This window comes from Grammomys surdaster, unplaced genomic scaffold (assembly GCF_004785775.1).
Source record: "Grammomys surdaster isolate TR1022 unplaced genomic scaffold, NIH_TR_1.0 233, whole genome shotgun sequence".
Classification (NCBI taxonomy): Eukaryota; Metazoa; Chordata; class Mammalia; order Rodentia; family Muridae; genus Grammomys; species Grammomys surdaster.
The window spans coordinates 1,756,418-1,774,676 of record NW_021604678.1 but is presented as its reverse complement, the minus strand read 5'-3'; the positions used below and the strand labels follow the sequence as shown (position 1 = coordinate 1,774,676).

Here is an 18,259-nt window from a genome sequence, read left to right as displayed (position 1 = left end):
ATGTACAAAACACTCATGTATGTACAAAACACTCATGTATGTACAAATTTTAAAGTCTAAAGTAAAAGACTAATAATCCAAATAAAGAAATAAATAAATAGAAATTAAAAAATACCACCTTAGAATCCACTCCCCAAGTAGGGTTGAAAATATGAAATAGTCACACTTCTGTGTGCTCTGCACCTGCTGTGTGTTCAGCTATGTTAGAACACCAGTTTTATGTGCCATAAACTCGCATTGTGCTTTACTCTGAAGTCCATCTGAAGAACATTCTACTTCACAGTGTAAATACATGTGGAGACTGTCAGAACCAGTCCAGTGAGCCAAACCTCAGTAAAGCAATGGGGACGGTTTCTTGGGCCCGGCTTCAGTATACAGATATGGAGTGGTGTGTCTGCCCAGATCCCTTTCCAGATTGGGCTCACCTTGCTCCATTTCATGGGACCATCACTTGGGTGCCAGTTAGTGTACCCTGGATGTCTGCCAAGCAGGAACTGAAATGAGGGCACCAGCTTATTTTATCTTTGCACAGCTAAGCTGTCTTTAACCTGGTGCTAGAGGCTGAAGGTTTTGCATAGCTGAGAATGTGTGTTACTTTCATGAGCCTTCGAGAAAATATGCAAGCTTTGTGCTGTGGCTATTGTTTTTTACTTATCAAATAATAATAATACCCTCTTGCCAATATTTCAGAATTCTGACAACCACTGTAACATACAAAGTACACATTATAGATTTTTATAGCATAATAAAACCTTCTGCTCAGGAAGCTACCTAAGGACTCTGCTAATGGTGAGAATCCTGCCATCCTACAGGAAGTGTGGGATTCACCTGTCAGAAATGGGGTTTAGAAAGAATGGACTATGTCTTCACAATATTCCCAGGAACAGGTCGAGGTTGGATTCCTAATGCTGACATTGATATAGAAATCAAGATGAGAAACCAGAAATCATGATTCTGCTTCCTTTTGGTATTTTATTCATTATGTTCATTATGTTCATTTTGTTCATTATTTGTTCATATTAACTTTACAAGCATTATTAAAATATAATTCTTCTTACTTGCTGAGTGTTTCAGTGCTTATTAAGGTTTATACCACCTTAGCCTTAACTTGACAAATTGCCAAACATCAAAAACCCAAGGGAAATCATTGTATCCCCAAAATTCATCCTAGCCAGGCGCAGTGATACACAAGCCTGCAGTTGTATCTGAAGGCTATGGCAAAAGAAGAATTTGAAGATAGCTGTGGTACCTAATAATACTCTATCTCAAGAAGCCACTGGTAAAATAAATAAATATTATCTAAAATGCCATACTGACCTCTTATGTTACATACATAAATAATAATAGGCCTTTAAGTTTTATCATTAGAGTTTCAAAAGTTTTTGAAACAGGTATCAGTGGGCATTGCAGTTCTTGGCACCGTTGGAGATGAATAATACATTGATCATCGAGTCATCAATTTATTAAGTGGATTCAAGAACAAAACATTTATTAGCATCTGTATTTACACAGAAATCCCACATCAGTCTCCTTTTCCTATTAGCTCATTCTGTTCCCTAGGAATCAGCGGTATATTTTTGTTATTTCTATTTTAATTTTATTTATTTACCTCTGTGTGTGCATACATGCACATTTGTGCCATGAAGCACTTGTCATAGATTAGAGGAGAACTTTGGTCAGTTCTTTCCTGGTACCACGTGGGTTGCAGGAATTGAACCTAGGTGGTCAGCCTCCATGGCAAGTGCCTTTAAATGCTGAGCCATCTCCATGGCCCATTTATTCTGTTTCAAAGAAGTAATATGTGTTTAAAAGTTCTGGCAGAAAGGTACAAATGAACAAAAATCTGGACTGGCCATATAGCGAACAGATTCGTTTCATATTCATTAGAAGAAAAACAAACAGAAAATTAAATCTGATTTGCATAAAATCTTGCTTGCTCAGATATCTTGCTGCAAAATAAGGACTCAGCCTTTTTCTGGGCTCCGGCTCCTACAGTGACTTCTCAGATCACTGCCTTTCTCCCTTGTGGTTGTTAACAGATTCCTAGAGTTAATACACCCCTAGATTCCAAGTAAAAAGGAAAGCCCTCCTGGGGCCAATTTATCATTTGGTATTCCTGTAGCTGACAAGTAAACCTGGATAGACAAAAACCTATCTCATTTTATTAAAAGTTTTATGTTTATCTAAAGTTTCAGCATGCCTTTCTCACCTAAATCACTGTGTGACAGCTAGGTAGATACAGCAGAAAGAGATTTTGTCTTGATACTCTTCGAAGATCAACTACTTTAGCTTTTCAATGAAACTCATGTGTGTGTGCTTGTGTGAACATGTGTGTGTGTGTGTCTGTGTGCACACATCATGCCTGTGTCTGTGTGTGTAGGTTCACATGTATGTACAAAATGTATGGAGATCAAAGGTTGATATTTCGTGTGTTCCTAGATCACTCTGAACCCCTGTAGATCAGTGGCAGATCTCCCCCTGATATCCCAGGGAGTCCTGCTTCTTGCTCATTTTGATTATAGGTGGGTCACTATGCCTTATCGCCATTTATGTGAGTGCTGGCTATCTGAGGTCTTGTTGTCACACCTGTGTGACAAATGTTTCCCTTCTGAACCATCTCCCTAACCCTAAGATTGATCTCAGCATTATAAACTTTCTATTTTTAATTGGGGCATCTATAAACCAGTTCTTAGCCATGCTGCCCATGAGTGTGTTTTTGCACATGACAGTGCTCACATGGATGAGCAATGCTGAGTACCTGTGTTCTTACAGGTATTAGAAGTTGTAGTTGTGACACTGTACTTGGGCTTTGTTTCCCTAGTTGACACTGTACTACTACTTGTCCATTCCAGTTGGTTGTATCTTAACCATCTTTGTTTCCTGGATTCTTAGTTCAGGGCCTGTCAATGTGCTGCTTCTTATCTGTGGTTTCACTCTATAGTTTCAGTCACCTGTACCAGACTTCCATCCAGAAATGCTAAATGGAAGATTCCAGAAATAATTCATAAGTTTTAAATCACATAGTATCCTGGGTTAGTAAAATCAATTCATATAGTCTCTCGCCATTCTGCTCAGGAAATATGCAACCACCTGTATGTGAGCCATTTAATAAGGCCTCCTTTATCAGACAGACATCACCATTATCACACTTAGCACAGTGCTAGTGATCAAGTACCTTACTGCGCTTAATAAGTCCCCAAGATGCATGTCATAATGCTGCTCTTGGGGTGCAACAGAGAGGAGCTGCAATGTGTTTCTTTTAGTGAAAGAGTGTAAGCTTATAAATACATGTGTGTGGGGAAAAGCAACATGTGTAAGCTTGTAAATATATGTGTGTAGGAATCAATACTATTTTTGGTTTTTGTGTCTAACTGGGATCGTGGAATTTGTTCCTCCATGGGCTAAGAAGAATGTGGTAGAAATGTTCAAAATGCATTCTTAAGAGCATGGCCAGCAGCCTTTTGTACATCAGGCATCCTGTATCAATGGAGTTGCTGTTTGCAAACAGTGAGCCTAAGGTCAGGTAGAAATGCACAGGCAAGATGAAGGAAAAGTCAAGGGACAAAAGAGAGAAGGGAATGGAGTAGGGATACCTCTCAGAATGTGACCAGAGAAGTGGAGGACCAGAGCATGTGGCAGCCAACAGCACAGCCCAGGGCTGCTACAATGTGTGGAGACTCATCCAGGTCTCCATGCACACAGAGCCCATGTATGCTTACATTCTTTCCACATCCACAGTAGAACTGTGACTTTGGGACCTTTATTATTACTGTTGTTGTTGTTGTTGTTGTTGTTACCATTTCTTAAGATCTCTTTCCTGCAGAATATCCTCTCAGAACACAGCTTGGCATTTCTCTCTTAAAATTTGGTTTTAGTGTACACATAAAACAACTGGACGTGTTTCTGGTTCACTGTGTAATGTGTCTTACCTCACAAGCGATGCCTATAAATCTCTATCAGAAAGACCGAGTGACTGTTGGGTTCATGCTTTAGGGTTTTATCCACTTAGTTTCTGCCTCTTTAGTAAGACCGTGATGCTCTGGTGGTAAAGAGCATCTTAAATTCTTCCTGTGCCCACCACAGCACATACATATAGAATGTATGCCAGTGTTATGTCAACTCATTATAAGTTTATTACCATCTTCATTTACAGTTCTAGATATTTTCGCTTCCTCGGATGTGACTGAGGGATGAAAATGTATGAGTTGCCTGAACATGACTGTATGAATGAGTACTTACTGAGGAAGTCGATAGAGTCCAGGAGAGTCTCTACAAGGACTCTCTTACGAGCCTGTGAGTGGCCTGGGTGGGAATCAGAAGCAGCAGTGGAGTACCACTGCTCTAATGGCAATGGAAGGGCACTTCCGGTCTAAGACACATCAGCGAAGCATCCATAGTTGAATTCCAAATAAAATACAAGTACAAGAATCTCCTGAAATGACTCTAGAGTTTTTACCTAGACACAGAGGCAGCCACAAACTACACACACGAGGAGCAGGGGCATAAACACAGATGAAACTGGGGAGTGTGACTGGTAGGAAACTGCCTCCCGTTAATTAAAAACAACAAGTCTTAATAAAGTTAAATTAGCTTTGGAATTAGGTGTTTCCTAAGCCACTGTAGGTCTGATGAGCTTTAACATATTTTAGGTCTAGCTTGTAGACATACTAAAGAACAATAAGTGATAACTTCAATTAAGACATCATCTGGTTCTTCAATACTCTCATCATCTATTCAAGAGCTGTCTTAACCTCGGGACCAGAATGACATTGAGCTACTGTATCTGGTTCTGAGTTAGTCATTCACGTGCTACATGCTTCACACTGTCTGCTCTGTGAACTACCGAATTTTCTGACTTTGAGATATTAATGGGAGCTACTGAGCTTGAGATATTGATGAAATTTCCAGTGAACTTAAGTTACTCTTGCCCACAGCTCTACAGTGCTCGTTGGTAAGTGCACAGCTTCAGGTGTCTTTCTTTCTTACTTGGGGTACATGAATGTAAATGTGAGCACACGCTTCTCCCCAAAGGTGGGATCAGGAAAGATGTGTCCATTTCCTCTATGATAGCTTTCTTATATTTTATATTTAATTTTTAAGAATTTCATACACGAGTGTTGCAGCAGCTACATCAACCCCACCATTTCTTCCCTGCAATACCTCCTCTGCCCCATTCCATGATCTCTTCTTTAATTTGTATTATTACATTGTATACATGTGTACACATATAGAGAGATGTGCATACACATTTACACACTACTGCTGAGTGAATTTCGTGTTACTTATAGGTGTTTGTGCCCAGGGCTTACCACTTTGGCTTAGACAACCTACGCAGGGGCATGTCCCTGTAGAATATGGACTCTCCCTCCTTCAGAAACCATTGGCCACGTGTAGCTCTTTGATAGCAGTAGCACCATGTGGAATTCCCTGTCCTGATAGGCCTGTCGTCTGTTGTCATTATGCCATGCATGTTCAGCCACTCATGCTGCTGATATTTCACGGGAGCATTTTAGCTGACATAGCTAGGAAACACCATCTAGAAGCGGGTGTCCTGGGTCTCTGGAGATATACTCTATACTTCTCATTGGATAGCTTTTCCTTTAACTTAGCAATACTCCTGTCAATTAGCCAGTTTCCATTATAAGTGTATGCATTTTTAGTTTGATTATTACACACATGTCAATGAAATATTCCAAATGATCACATTTTCTTGCTTGCAATGTTACAGCATGCAGCTGAGAATATTCATTAAATGTTTCTCTGCTGGGCTGAATTGCAGTAGATTTAGGTGATTAGCCTTCAGTGTAAAACTGAGAGGTACGCAGCACCAATCTATCAACAGAAAGGATCAAATTTTAATTTATTGCAGGTGTAGGGAAAGTTAAAGCGCTTCAGGAATTCAAAGAAGTATTTATTTATACAAGATATGAAAGATAATCCACAATAGAAAATGAATGCTATTTAAACGGCCTAGAAGCATGTTCTAGGCATCTTCTCTGCAGTGATCGTACTCGGATTTCAAGACTTTCCTACTGGCCTCAGTCAACAGAAGCTCATATAAAAGCCAGGTGACTTTTTCAGAAGTAAGCACCACGTCAATAAAGAGAAATTGCTGAGAATTTGAAAGATTTTCTTGATAATAAATTCTACATTTTACGTTGTTGAAGAGCCACTGTATGTGTATGTCTGTGCATGTGTGCTTGTGTGTTTGAATGTGTTGTCTTGATACTCATTTGCTTGCTGCATACACCTGTACATATGCCAAGAGGCTAAAAAAAGAACATAGAGTGTCCTAATCTGTAACTCTGTCTTATTCCTTTATGGTGGGGCCTTTCACTGAACCTGAGGCTTGTATGGTGGCCAACAGCCCCAGTGAACTTCCTCTCTGTCAATCTTGTAGTTACAAAGGCTTGCGTATCCATGATTTTTTTTCTTTTTTAAAGTAATTGATTCATTCTTTGAGACATTCATTCTGTGCAGCCCTGCCTGTCCTTGAACTCACTCTGTAAACCAGGCTGGCTTCAAACTCACAGAGCCACCTGCCTCTGCCTCCCAAGTGTAGGTCCGTGTTCTGCTGTGCTACTAGGGTGTGTGAATGCCACTTGGGCAGACAAAACTAGAATGTACTAGGGTACATTCCATGCTCACCACCATTGAGGGGATGGGGTTGCAGAACACAGCCTAAGATGGGGGCTCCAGCCAGGGTGAGAAAGGCACAGGCTGAAGCCAAGAAGGCAGGGGCTCCCAACCTCCCTGGGATCCAGTTGCCATTGGGAACTGTGGGGAGCGAGTCAGGAACAAGGGAGCAGCAATGATACCAGGGTCGGGGAGGGGGAACTCTGGCTTAATTTAGGGGTGAGGCTAAACTCCTGGGAGAAGCCCATCTAGATATCTCATTAGTATGGAGAACTCTGTGCTCTGTGTTATGTGACTGACTAGTGGTCGTGATCTTCATGTGGGGTGTTGTGGTCAAGTGTTCTAGGACAGGAACCGGGTCTGGAGTAGATGAAATGCCTACTGTTCTCAGATATGAGAATTTACCAGGATTTCTGAATCTGTTCAGCCTTTCCAGTTTTTGTCTGGTGACACACTGTTCCACTTGTCCTACACCCAAGTGCTGGGATTAAAGGCAGATGATGATGATGGTGATGATGATGATTACTATTATAACCATGACCCTAGCCTCAGTCACTGTGTTTTAAGGTTTGGATGGCAAATAAAATTATTTCAAGAAGTGGAAAAAATTATTTCAAGAGGTGGAAGAAAGTTCATGAAATACTTTAAGATTTTTGAGTTTTGTGATGGTTCTCTATAGTTTGACACTTGTAATTTTTTAATATAAAACTCTATCGGTGCAGTTCAGGCTGCCTCAGATAGTTATTGAGGTTGTAAAGAGTTTCAGATTTGTATCCATACTCCTGCATAACATCATTTAAGAACATTGTTACTAAGGAGCAGATACAAACTAACATCCTTAAGGAACATTTATAGTCAAGTTGGGATCAAGAAGTAACTTTCAGTCCTTTCCATTTCAGGGTGTGGGTCTCATTTATATCAGAATGGAATAATTAGATGAGACCCTCAGCTCCAGGTGTGAGGTGAAAATCAGCAGTGAACACAGATTTTCCCCAACATTTCTTTTAGGATAACAGCTTAGCTATGAAATTACAATTTTTACTCTGCTCATATCAAGTACGTAAAAAAACATGACCAGTGAGAGTGGTAGTCCTGAAATACCAATATCCTTGTCCACTGTAGAATCAGACATTTTTGACAAAGGCTGTGTGTTCTGTAAAGCAGCGCGCCTTCACGGAAACCCTATATCCATAAGGTACACCTCACACCATTTCCCTCCTGTTAGTATACTCTAGAATTCCTGGAAGCCAGAGGACCAGACAAAATAGTGGGAGACAAAATGTAATGAATAGTTCATCTACGTAAAAGATTGAAATCAAAATTGAAATTAGAGCATGCCCTTAATTGTAAACACTATGTGTGTGATAATCACTAGCTCTTATCTGTTGAGTAATCAGATTTTTATGCATCTATGATAATGTTAGGTTTTATAATATCAGTTACTTTATGTATACTCAAACACACTCTGTAAAACTGTTGCTGTGTAAAACTGGATAATTAGCATCTAGGCAATTAAAATTAAGAAACAAAAAACATTGCAATTAAATTAAATTTTTGAAAGTATCTTGATGAATAATACTAAAAATTGCACTTAAGTGAAAAATTAAAAATTTGTCTTTATGAATAATTCATGAGTTTAAGCCATTTTCTTTCATTGGTATATTTATATAAATATAATATAAACATTTTAAAATTTTAAAAACTTTTAGGAGAAATGAAGTATATTAACTTTCATATCATTTCATATCATTTTAGTTATCAATTTTTCCAGTGAATATTTCTTATATTTATTTTAGGTACGTATGTGTGTATCTGCGTGTGTATGTTTGTGCGTGTGTGTGTGCATGTGTGTGTGTGTGTGTGTGTGTGTCTGTGTCTGTGTCTGTGTGCGTGTGCGTGTGCGTGTGGAGGCCTGACAAGGTTATGAGATGACTGGCGCAGGAGCTGTGGGTAGTTTGGGTCTGCCTGATATGCTGCATGTTGGGAACTCATCAGGTTTTCAGGAAAGACACTGTGAGCTCTTAACTGCGGAGCCATCTCTCTAGCCTTGAGAATAATTCTTGTAAGCATATAAACCTTCTGTAATATTTCCCACTTTATAGCTCTTGTATCCTCCTACACATACCCACACACAAACCAAGAGTTCCATTTCTCTACTTTGTTCTATACTGAAATTCTAGATTTGCTTATAATGCTTGTCTTAGTCAGGGTTTCTATTCTTGCACAAGCATCATGACCAAGAAGCAAGTTGGGAAGAAAAGGGTTTATTCAGCTTACACTTCCACACTGCTGTTCATCACCAAAGGAAGTCAGGACTGGAACTCACACAGGGCAGGAAGCAGGAGCTGATGCAGAGGCCATAGAGGGATGTTACTTACTGGCTTGCTTCCACTTGCTCAACTTGCTTTCTTGTAGAACCCAAGACTACCAGCCTAGGGATGCTACCACCCCCAATAGGCAGATTCATTATTCTACTATCCCTCATGCCAAGAATTTGATAAGTTCAATTGTATATTGAATCTGGAAAGAGAAACTGTGTCTGAAGATCACAATGAAAATGCTCAAACACATTAAAAAATATCTTATACTGTTTTCTTCTTATTGTTTTGGAACCTAACAAAGATGCAAGGCTAATAATGAATTCAGTTGGTAACTTATTTACACTTTGCAAATTATCTTCCTATCCCTTGATCTGATTTTATAAATAATCCTGGGAGGTGAGGCAGAATGTCCATCCGTCTATGGAACACATCTGTGACAAGATAATGAATAATGAATCTGCATTCAAATGCAAAAAAGAGATGTCTTAATGTTCACTTTGATAAAATAAGCTATCTTTAATGCATGAGGCTTACAAAATTGCCAGACTCACTAATACTAACTTAAGTGACATGTTCTTACAAAGCTGGCCACAGTGGTAATCACTTACAGTGCAAATAAGCAATTAGATATGTTATATGATCCATAGCGTTAAAGCTCAGGGCTCTCTGATCCAAGGACTACCACGGAGGAGAGACAAGGACACGAAGACGAGATAAGGAGGCCTGTGGTTAAAAGCCGTGAATCCTAAATCATGACCAGTTAGAGCAGTCCTCCTGCATCAGGAGCACTCTGATTTCTTCATGCATCAGAGTCGACTGGAAAGATCACAAAGCATGGCGCTCCTTTATTTCTCAGCAGTTTCAAACATGGAAAATCGGTTTGTTTCTGGAGTGAGTGACTAGACTCTAAACCTCTGACAAAACCAGAAGCTAAAAGCCCTGAAGGACTTGCAATCTTGTCTTTCCGGTGTAATCTGTGTAGCAGGTAGCTGATACAGTCAGTGAGGTCATGGTTGTCATTGCTGTGTGCAGCCCTTATGTGCTTTTCAGAAGAGTATAAGAAGCCAGAAAATTAGTGGAAATCTAAAGTGTACCTACTTGAAATCTTAAAGCTTACATTTACTTTAAAATTAGTCATTTTAGAGTAAATGTATTGTGCTATTTATGGTGGTGCACAACTGTAATCGCAGCATTCAGGGAACTGAGGCAGGAGGATCATTCATTCCAAACCAACTTACACTGCATCGATATAGATATACAGAGAGACACAGTCTCAGAACAATAAATTTAAATGCATCAAAACTAATAGGATAAATACTTTATAACTACTTTTAAAAACATGAAAGTGAAAAATCAGCAGTAGCTCAAAAGATATACCATTCTTTCTTATTAAAATGAATCTCCTTTATAATCATATTTAAAATATTTTCTAAAAATAAGCCATTTTTGCATTTGAAATAATTCAGTTTGAAAGTATTCAAATACTAAAGCCAAAAATACAGATAAAAATATTCTACAATCACATAACAAAACAACAGAACAACCTATTTTTCCAACAGGCTTTGATGTGTTTAAAGTCACATTTCTTCAATTAGTGCACCGTGATCCTGTGAGGATTTCCCACTACTCTCAGTTGGGACAAATTAACAAATATTCATTAAAATTACTCATCACTTAAATGTAAGCTTGTGATGTACTATAGAATGGCCTATCTTTACAAATATAATATAGCCTTCTTGAGGGTATGATATATATAAGGCAGCCCTTTAATAAAAATCATAGAAAACCAAAACCCATCATTAATTGAACTAAAAGTACAAAATAATATTTCAGTAGCATTCTTCTGGTATTATTAACTATAAAAGCAATGTCTTTACTGCTACTAGGCCTCTAATTGATCTTGTTTTGGTTTAAAGTCTCAAAATATTAAAAAATATTACTGTAGGCATGTATAGCTCTTTGTTTATAAAACCTTTAATAAATTCTCATTTTCTGGCTTAAGAGATTTGTTTTTAAACTACTCAAAGATCTTAGCATAGAGTTGGGCAAATTTCCAGTTCAGAAAGTTCATTAAATTTCTGCCCTTAAAGTATCTTCCTTTAAGTTAATATTTTGGAAAGAAATATTTGGAAAAAATAACAAAACTCTTATTTTTCATATAACAGCATATGTTCCTCCCTGAAGTATGTTGTCTTACCACATTCAGTTGTTATATGTTAAAAGTGTTCACAGGCTCTGGGTCTGTTAACTGCATGCCACATAACTGGTTGTTTTCCAAGTATCGATCTCCATAAAAGGAAAACCTTGTGTTTCTGTCTCTGTGATTTTCCACTGCTATCCTTCAGCAATGGTTTGAACTTCACAATCCATCATTAGTAAAGACTTAAAAACTAGATCTTGTAGAGGCTAATGTGGGATTCTTTTTGTTTGTTTTCTAAAGATCTTTCCATTTGATGAGAGAAAATAAGTCTTGGGTTATTGATATATCTTTTCTGCAACTACTAATAAGATGAATAGTTTAACAATCTAGCTTTGACCCTGTTTGTAATTGGGAATAAAGAAACATTTCACCCTGAAAGTTACTAACAGCATCAAAAATGTTCACTGAAATGTCCTGAAGTCATACTGTGACTTCAGTGGACGTAAGCTCAAATGTGTGGGAACCATCCACTTTGAGCAAATAATTTTAAAAACTGGAACAATGAATTCACTGGCAATCTTTACTTTTGATTACTAGAGAGAACACACACATATATACATCTTTACTGAGAAACAGTCCTACCTTTTAGTTCACAATTGAACTAACAACTTATAATTGTTTTTCCCTAAGGTAAAATAACAAAAAAAAAAAAAAAAAACAACTTTGTGTGTGGGTTAGCCAGCTTTCTGTTACTTTAGTTAAATGTCTGAGATAGACAGTCTATATGAAGGAAAGTTGTTGATATTTTCCCTCATGGTTTCAAAATTCCAGTTTTGGGCTTTCAGCAAAGCAGTGTGTCATGATGGGGAGCACATTGCACATGCTCAGTGAGACAGCAACTAGAGACAAGGTAGGAACAGCAATACCTCCCTCACAGGCATCTGTCCAAGGGTTGAACTTTCCACAGGGCTCCACCTCAGAACAGTTCTATTAAGTCCCAGTCGTGCTACAGGCTAGCATCTAAGTCTCCAGCCTTCACCCTCTGGGCCACATTTAAAATAGAAAACAAAAATGACTGATTTTGGAACTTTCCATTCAATGAGTCAGCAAAATATGTCTTATGTTTAAGTTTCAGAAGGCTGATGTTGCTTACATTACACATTAGGTCCCATCAAAGAGATAACAACAAAAATTAAACTTTGCCTATGGGATTCAAAGTTTAAATTGTGGATTTATTCTTTCATGGGATAAAGTATCTGCTAAGTTGTATTTGGAGCCCTTTAAATTACAATGTGGCTTGTAGGTGGCTTGTAGCCCAGGGCCATATATTCTAAAGTAGAAGGCATATATGCTTGACACCACCTGTTTTTAGGAGGGGATGTCTCTGTTACCTTTCAGGAGTCTGCCCTACACCATTCCCAGTGGATACCACCTTAGACCCATCATGGCTTCCTGGAACCGCTGCATATGTTTCCAACACATACACACCTAAACTAAGGTTCAACCCATAAATGTGACATAGTATGAGATTAGCAGCAGTGACAAGGGGGAAATCTATCATGATATACTGTTAAATTTCATGATTTATTAATTTCTGGTATTTTCATGTAATGTTTTTAGGCACTAGCAAGTATCTAAAACCTCAGAAAATATGAACTCTGGATAGTATGTTCGCGATATATATCATTACTTCATTGCATTTTTAGTAAAGAAATTTGTGTTTCCACCAAGACTCATGTCAAAGACTGTTCTAAACAACTTTTCCCTTTGCTGATACACTGAAGAACCAAGATTTATATCAATGGATAGAACTCACACACGGTATTTCACAGCTATGATTGGCAGCCTCAATGAGATTCAAGGTCAGGTCAGACACACAGCACCCTTAGCAGAGATAAAGAATCAAATAAAAAGTCTGGAAGAACGGCCCGTTGTGTTTATCAGCCTTCCCTCCCTCTGCTTCTGGGCAGACAGACTCTGCAATGGCTGTAGCTCTTTCTCATCTCCAGTGCTGTCTCTCTTTCTCTGGGCTGAGTGACACAGCAGGAAATTACTATCTGATTTACTAAGCATCCTCCAGGCAAAGGCAATAATTAAAATATCCTGATTTCAAAATGCTAATTGTTTGGCTCAGTGTGATGGTATAAATTGATCAGAATGCAAAACAATCCGCCTCTGGACCCAGGGCTTAGTACTGGGTCATGCCCACTGAAGCCCTGTTTTATTTTATCATATAGTTATTTCTAGCATTCATATGTGATACAGGCACGTATGTGCATGCTGCTATATTCACATGTATGTGCCTTATATAATTTAAGTGTACATTCTATATATAGTGATATCAATGAAAGATAATGCTTAAAACATAATCCTTGTTACTCTTGAGTAATTGCTCACATATTTATTAGCTGTGTTGTCTCCCTGGTAAAAGGCAGTTAAATGAAATGCAGAAAATTCAGAGTTTCTATTTTTGTACACTCTAGTTTATTTTCATATACATTTTTCTTAGTCTCATGAAAAGCAACTCTTTTTTTTATTGGATATTTTCTTTACATTCCATATGTTATCCCCTTACCCCATCCCCCACCCACCCGGGAACCCCCCATCCCCTCACCCCTCCTCCTTCTTCTCCGTGGATGTACCCCTACCTACCCCCCCACTCCCACTTCCCCACCCTCAAAATTCCCACCCCCTGGGGCATCCAGCCTTCATGAGGTCAAGGATCTCTCCTTCCACCTGTGCCCGGCAGGGCCCTCCACTCTTACATATTCAGCTGAAGCCCTGGATCCCTCCATAAGTGCTCCCAGGCTGGTGGTTAGGACCCTGGGAGCTGTGGTTGGTTGGTATTGTTGCTCTCCTCATGGGCAACTCTTTTTATTTAAGATGTATTTAGGTATTTGATGTTCATTTAGTACATGTTAGTCCAGTTGTATGAGACAGAAAAGACCAGCAGAGTCACTCAGTGAACTGGCCTTAAATTCCTCTCTCTGCACAGGACTCCTCAGCCAAGACTTCTCAGCTAAGAAAGCCCTCTAGAATCCAGAACTCAAATGCCTTAACTTAGCTTTCAAAGCTATGGGTGAATTAGTTTGGGTGTTCAAGGATAGAGGTAGGCAGAGTCTTTTGTAAGCGGAAGCCCTACAAGCCCTTCCCAGAAGTATTCCCGTCTACTCACAAACGATGAGCTAACCAAATAAACCAAATAAAACCCTTGGATGTGAATTATTCATCCGAACGGTACAAGTTTAAAATGTCTTGTGAAAATTAAATGGCGATAGCTACTGAGCCCCTGGATAGTTAGTATAACATTAACCACCAGAGTTTGGTCAAGTGGGACCCTACTTTTTAAGTTCTTCTTTCATGAGTATTATGAATGGTATCTCACGTTGGGTGCATGCCAGCTCGCAGCACCAGTACTCAGAGAAGCATTCTTACATCTAACGGATTTTCTGGGTCTGTGTCAGGGTCAGCTGTGGCCACTCTTTCACTACACACTTGAAAATTACATTCCAGAGAAATTGAAGCACACTATAGATTTCCCGAGCATTAAATTGTGCGCTTTAGAATTTAGCTCTTCAAATCCGATATTAGAGACTGAAATGATCTTCAGAGAACGGGTGGGGAAATAAAAGAGGCACAATCCCCCTCTGCACCCAGGGCTTTTGAAAGTTGCTACTCTGGCCTCAGGGTCTTTGGATATGGTTTGGCTTCTGTAGTAGGCCAAGCATGCAACCACTCCCCTCCCCCATTTCATGATGTGCCCAGCGCATTCGGGCCCACAGACCTGCTCTCCGCAGTCTGTGAACTAATCAGGGTTCAGTGCTTCTGACAAAATTCCGAGCGCTCTGTGGACCACAACGCCATCATCTCCTCTGTTCGCTCTGTCTCTACTGTTTCTCCCTATTCAGCAGCTCTGTGAATGGATCGGATTATGAGTTACTGCAGGCCTGTGGGCTGTTGCTAGGACAGAAAACCCCAGGCATTGTTTAGAGAATGGTATTTGGTCTCTAGCCTTCTCCTGGAAACATAAGAGCCTTTCCTTTTAAAGCAGCAATTCCCACCCCAGGTCCCCCAGAAGCTAAGGTAAATATTTCCAGTTCATTCAATGGGACACAAGGCTGACTGCGTGAGGCCCCGCCCTTGTTTCTGAGGCCCCGCCCTTGTTTCTGAGGTTCCCTTGGAGGCTTATGAGGAGGAATCTTCGATCACTGGGTGAACTGTCCACTGAATGTCCTTATGTTTTTGCAGGAGGTGAACGAGATCGAATGACAGCCAATCATGAGAGCTATCTCCTCATGGCGAGCACCCAGAATGACATGGAGGACTGGGTGAAGTCCATCCGCCGAGTCATATGGGGACCTTTTGGAGGAGGTGAGCAGATTTTACTCATAGAAAGCCGGAAGTAGAGGAAGCAATTCCTCCCTTTCTTCCAGCTGCTAATACTGTTAGCTCCTATGTCCAAATGTCCTATGGGTACATGTTGAGATAAATAGTAAATTATTCGACTCCCCTACACTGAGGCATCAAGCCTTCCCAGGACCAAGGGCCTCTCCTCCCATTGAGGCCCAACAAGACCATCCTCTGATACCTATGCAGCTGGAGCCATGGGTCCCTCCATGTGTACTCCTTGGTTGGTGGTTTAGTCCCTGGGAGCTCTGGGGGGTCTGGTTGGTTGATATTATTGTTCTTCCTATGGGGTTGCAAACCCTTTCAGCTCCTTCAGTCCTTTCTCTAACTCCTCCATTGGGGAGCCCATTGGGGACTCTGTGCTCAGTCTAATGGTTGGCTTCGAGCATCTACCTCTGTATTTGTCAGGCTCTGGACACAGCTATATCAGGCTCCTGTCAGCATGCACTTCTTGGCATCCACAATAGTGTCTGGGTTTGGTGACTGTATATGGCATGAATCCCCAGGTGGGGCAGTCTCTGGATGGCCTTCTTTCAGTCTCTGCTCCACACTTTGTCTCCATATTTGCACCTATGAGTATTTTGTTACTCCTTGTGACTGAAGCACTCACACTTTGATCTTCCTTCTTCTTGAGCTTCATGTGGTCTGTGAATTGTATCTTGGGTATTCCAAGCATTTGACTAATATCCACTTATCAGTGAGTGCATATCATGTGTTTTCTTTTGACAAACTACTTCTTAGAATGTGTCTCCTGTGTTCTGTGTGACAGGACTATGCAGCTGTTGAATGAATCATTACCACAAGAGAGCAAGGAAGGGCTACTTCACCCTGCAACTTGAATGAGTCTTGGGAACATTACACTAAGTGAAAGAAACCAGGCCCCACCCACAGTCCACTTGTTGTATGACCCTGTATGCAGAAAAGCATAGATAGAATATTGATAGCACAGAGAGCAAATGCCCTGAGCTAGAGTGGAGGGCTGGGCTGGAGAGAGACTGATAGCTGGCTGGTATGTAGTGTCTTTTTGAGAAGCTAAAAACATGGGCTAGGATTGACCAGTGATGGCTGCACATGCTGGATACTTTATATCCCTAGACAATGTTCCAGATGTGTCTCAATAAAGCTCTTTGTCATACCTAGATTTGCCATTATTTCCTCTGACCAGAGAACACAGTTCCCTTCCTGTATTTGCTGTGGACTCTAGAGCATATTAATCCCAGATGGCTATTTCTTGCCATCTTCCTTCCTTTCCATCACCCAGACTTCTGTGGTCGTTGATTAGGGAGCACCTGGCCTGCCTTCTGCCGCTTATCACCTTTGGACACATCTTACGTATTTGTATCACTGTTCTGGTACCTCCCTGTGCAAAATGTGTATATTTAGAAGGCTGAAGTTCTTCATAAGGTACTTAAGCCTTGAAATGTTTCAGTTCCATATGCATTCAAAGTATTTGCTCTTTCTGGTGTTGCCATAATAGGCTTTGATTCATATGAGGTAAACACCCAAGAAGCTTCTCTAGTGCCTCACTCTCCTAGCAATTAAAAACTAAAGAGGAAAGAAAAACTGTAGGACTCTTTATCAAATGAGGACAGTTATTTTACAACAACTATTCAGACTAACCACTTAGCTGAGAAACTTCAGCAAAGTGTCTAGAGCTCCTAAACTGGGCAGTCTACTTAAATCTCCCATGAGCTTCTCCTTCCCTGTTGTTGGGAAGCAAATGATATCTGCTTGAAAGTAAACTAGGTGTGTGTGTGTGTGTGTGTGTGTCTGTCTGAGTGCCTGTATGTCTGTGTATATGTGTCTGTGTGTGTCTGTATGTCTGTGTATATGTGTGTGCACATGTGTATATGTGTATATGTGTGTCTGTGTGTATCTGTATGTCTGTGTATACTTGTAGGTGTGTGTATATGTGTGCCTGTATGTGTATGCCTGTATTTGTGTGCCTATGTGTATACCTGTGCATGTGCCAGGGCCTAAATATGTGTTTATGTGAGTGTGTCTGTGTCTGTGTGTATCTATGTTTATCTACATATGTGTATATGTGTGCCTGTATGTGTACCTCTGTGTGTGTCAGGGCCTAATGTATGTCTATGTGTGTGAGAGAGTGTGTATTTGTGTCTATGTGTGTCTATATGTGTCTGTATGTGTGCCTGTATGTGTACCTCTGTGTGTGCCAGGGCCTAATGTATGTCTATATGTGTGTGGGAGAGTGTGTATGTGTGTCTATGTATGCCTGTGTATGTATACCTATGTATGTGTGTACCTGTGTGTGTCTACCTATGTATATGTGTACCTGTGTGTGTCAGGAACTAAATATGTGTGTATGTTTGTGTATGAGTGTGTGTGTGTCTGTTTCTATATATGTGTTTGAGTCTGTGTGTGCTTGTGTATCTGTGCATGTGTGCCTGTCTGTGTGTCAGGCCCTAAATGTGTGTCTATGTGTGCATGTAAGAAATAGTGTATATGTTTGTCTGTGTGTGCCTATGTGCCTGTGTGTGTGCCAGGGCCTAAATGTGTGTCTATGTGTTTGTGTATGAGTGTCTGTGTGTGTGTGTCTGTGCATGCATGTACATGGCTGTGGGCTGTAGGGAGCTCTGTGTGTGTGTGTGTGTGTGTGTGTGTGTGTGTGTGTGTGAATAAAGAAGAAGCATCACTAATCTGAGAGGGAGTGAGACACAGGAGTTGGAGTGAGGTGGAGAGGAGATGATACAGAATCTTCATGTATAAAATTCTCACAACAAAATTTAATAAA

General features: G+C 40.1%; 1 protein-coding gene across 2 annotated transcripts in view; it reads left to right on the top strand.

Moving 5' to 3' along the window:
• The window catches only part of Arhgap24 (Rho GTPase activating protein 24), a 425,397-nt gene that overhangs the window by 352,992 nt on the left and 54,146 nt on the right, over window positions 1-18,259 (top strand). For both annotated transcript variants that reach the window (XM_028773655.1, XM_028773657.1), the window contains one exon: window positions 15,346-15,468. In XM_028773655.1, coding sequence (XP_028629488.1) covers window positions 15,346-15,468 — 123 coding nt within the window. The remainder of the gene's footprint in view (window positions 1-15,345; window positions 15,469-18,259) is intronic.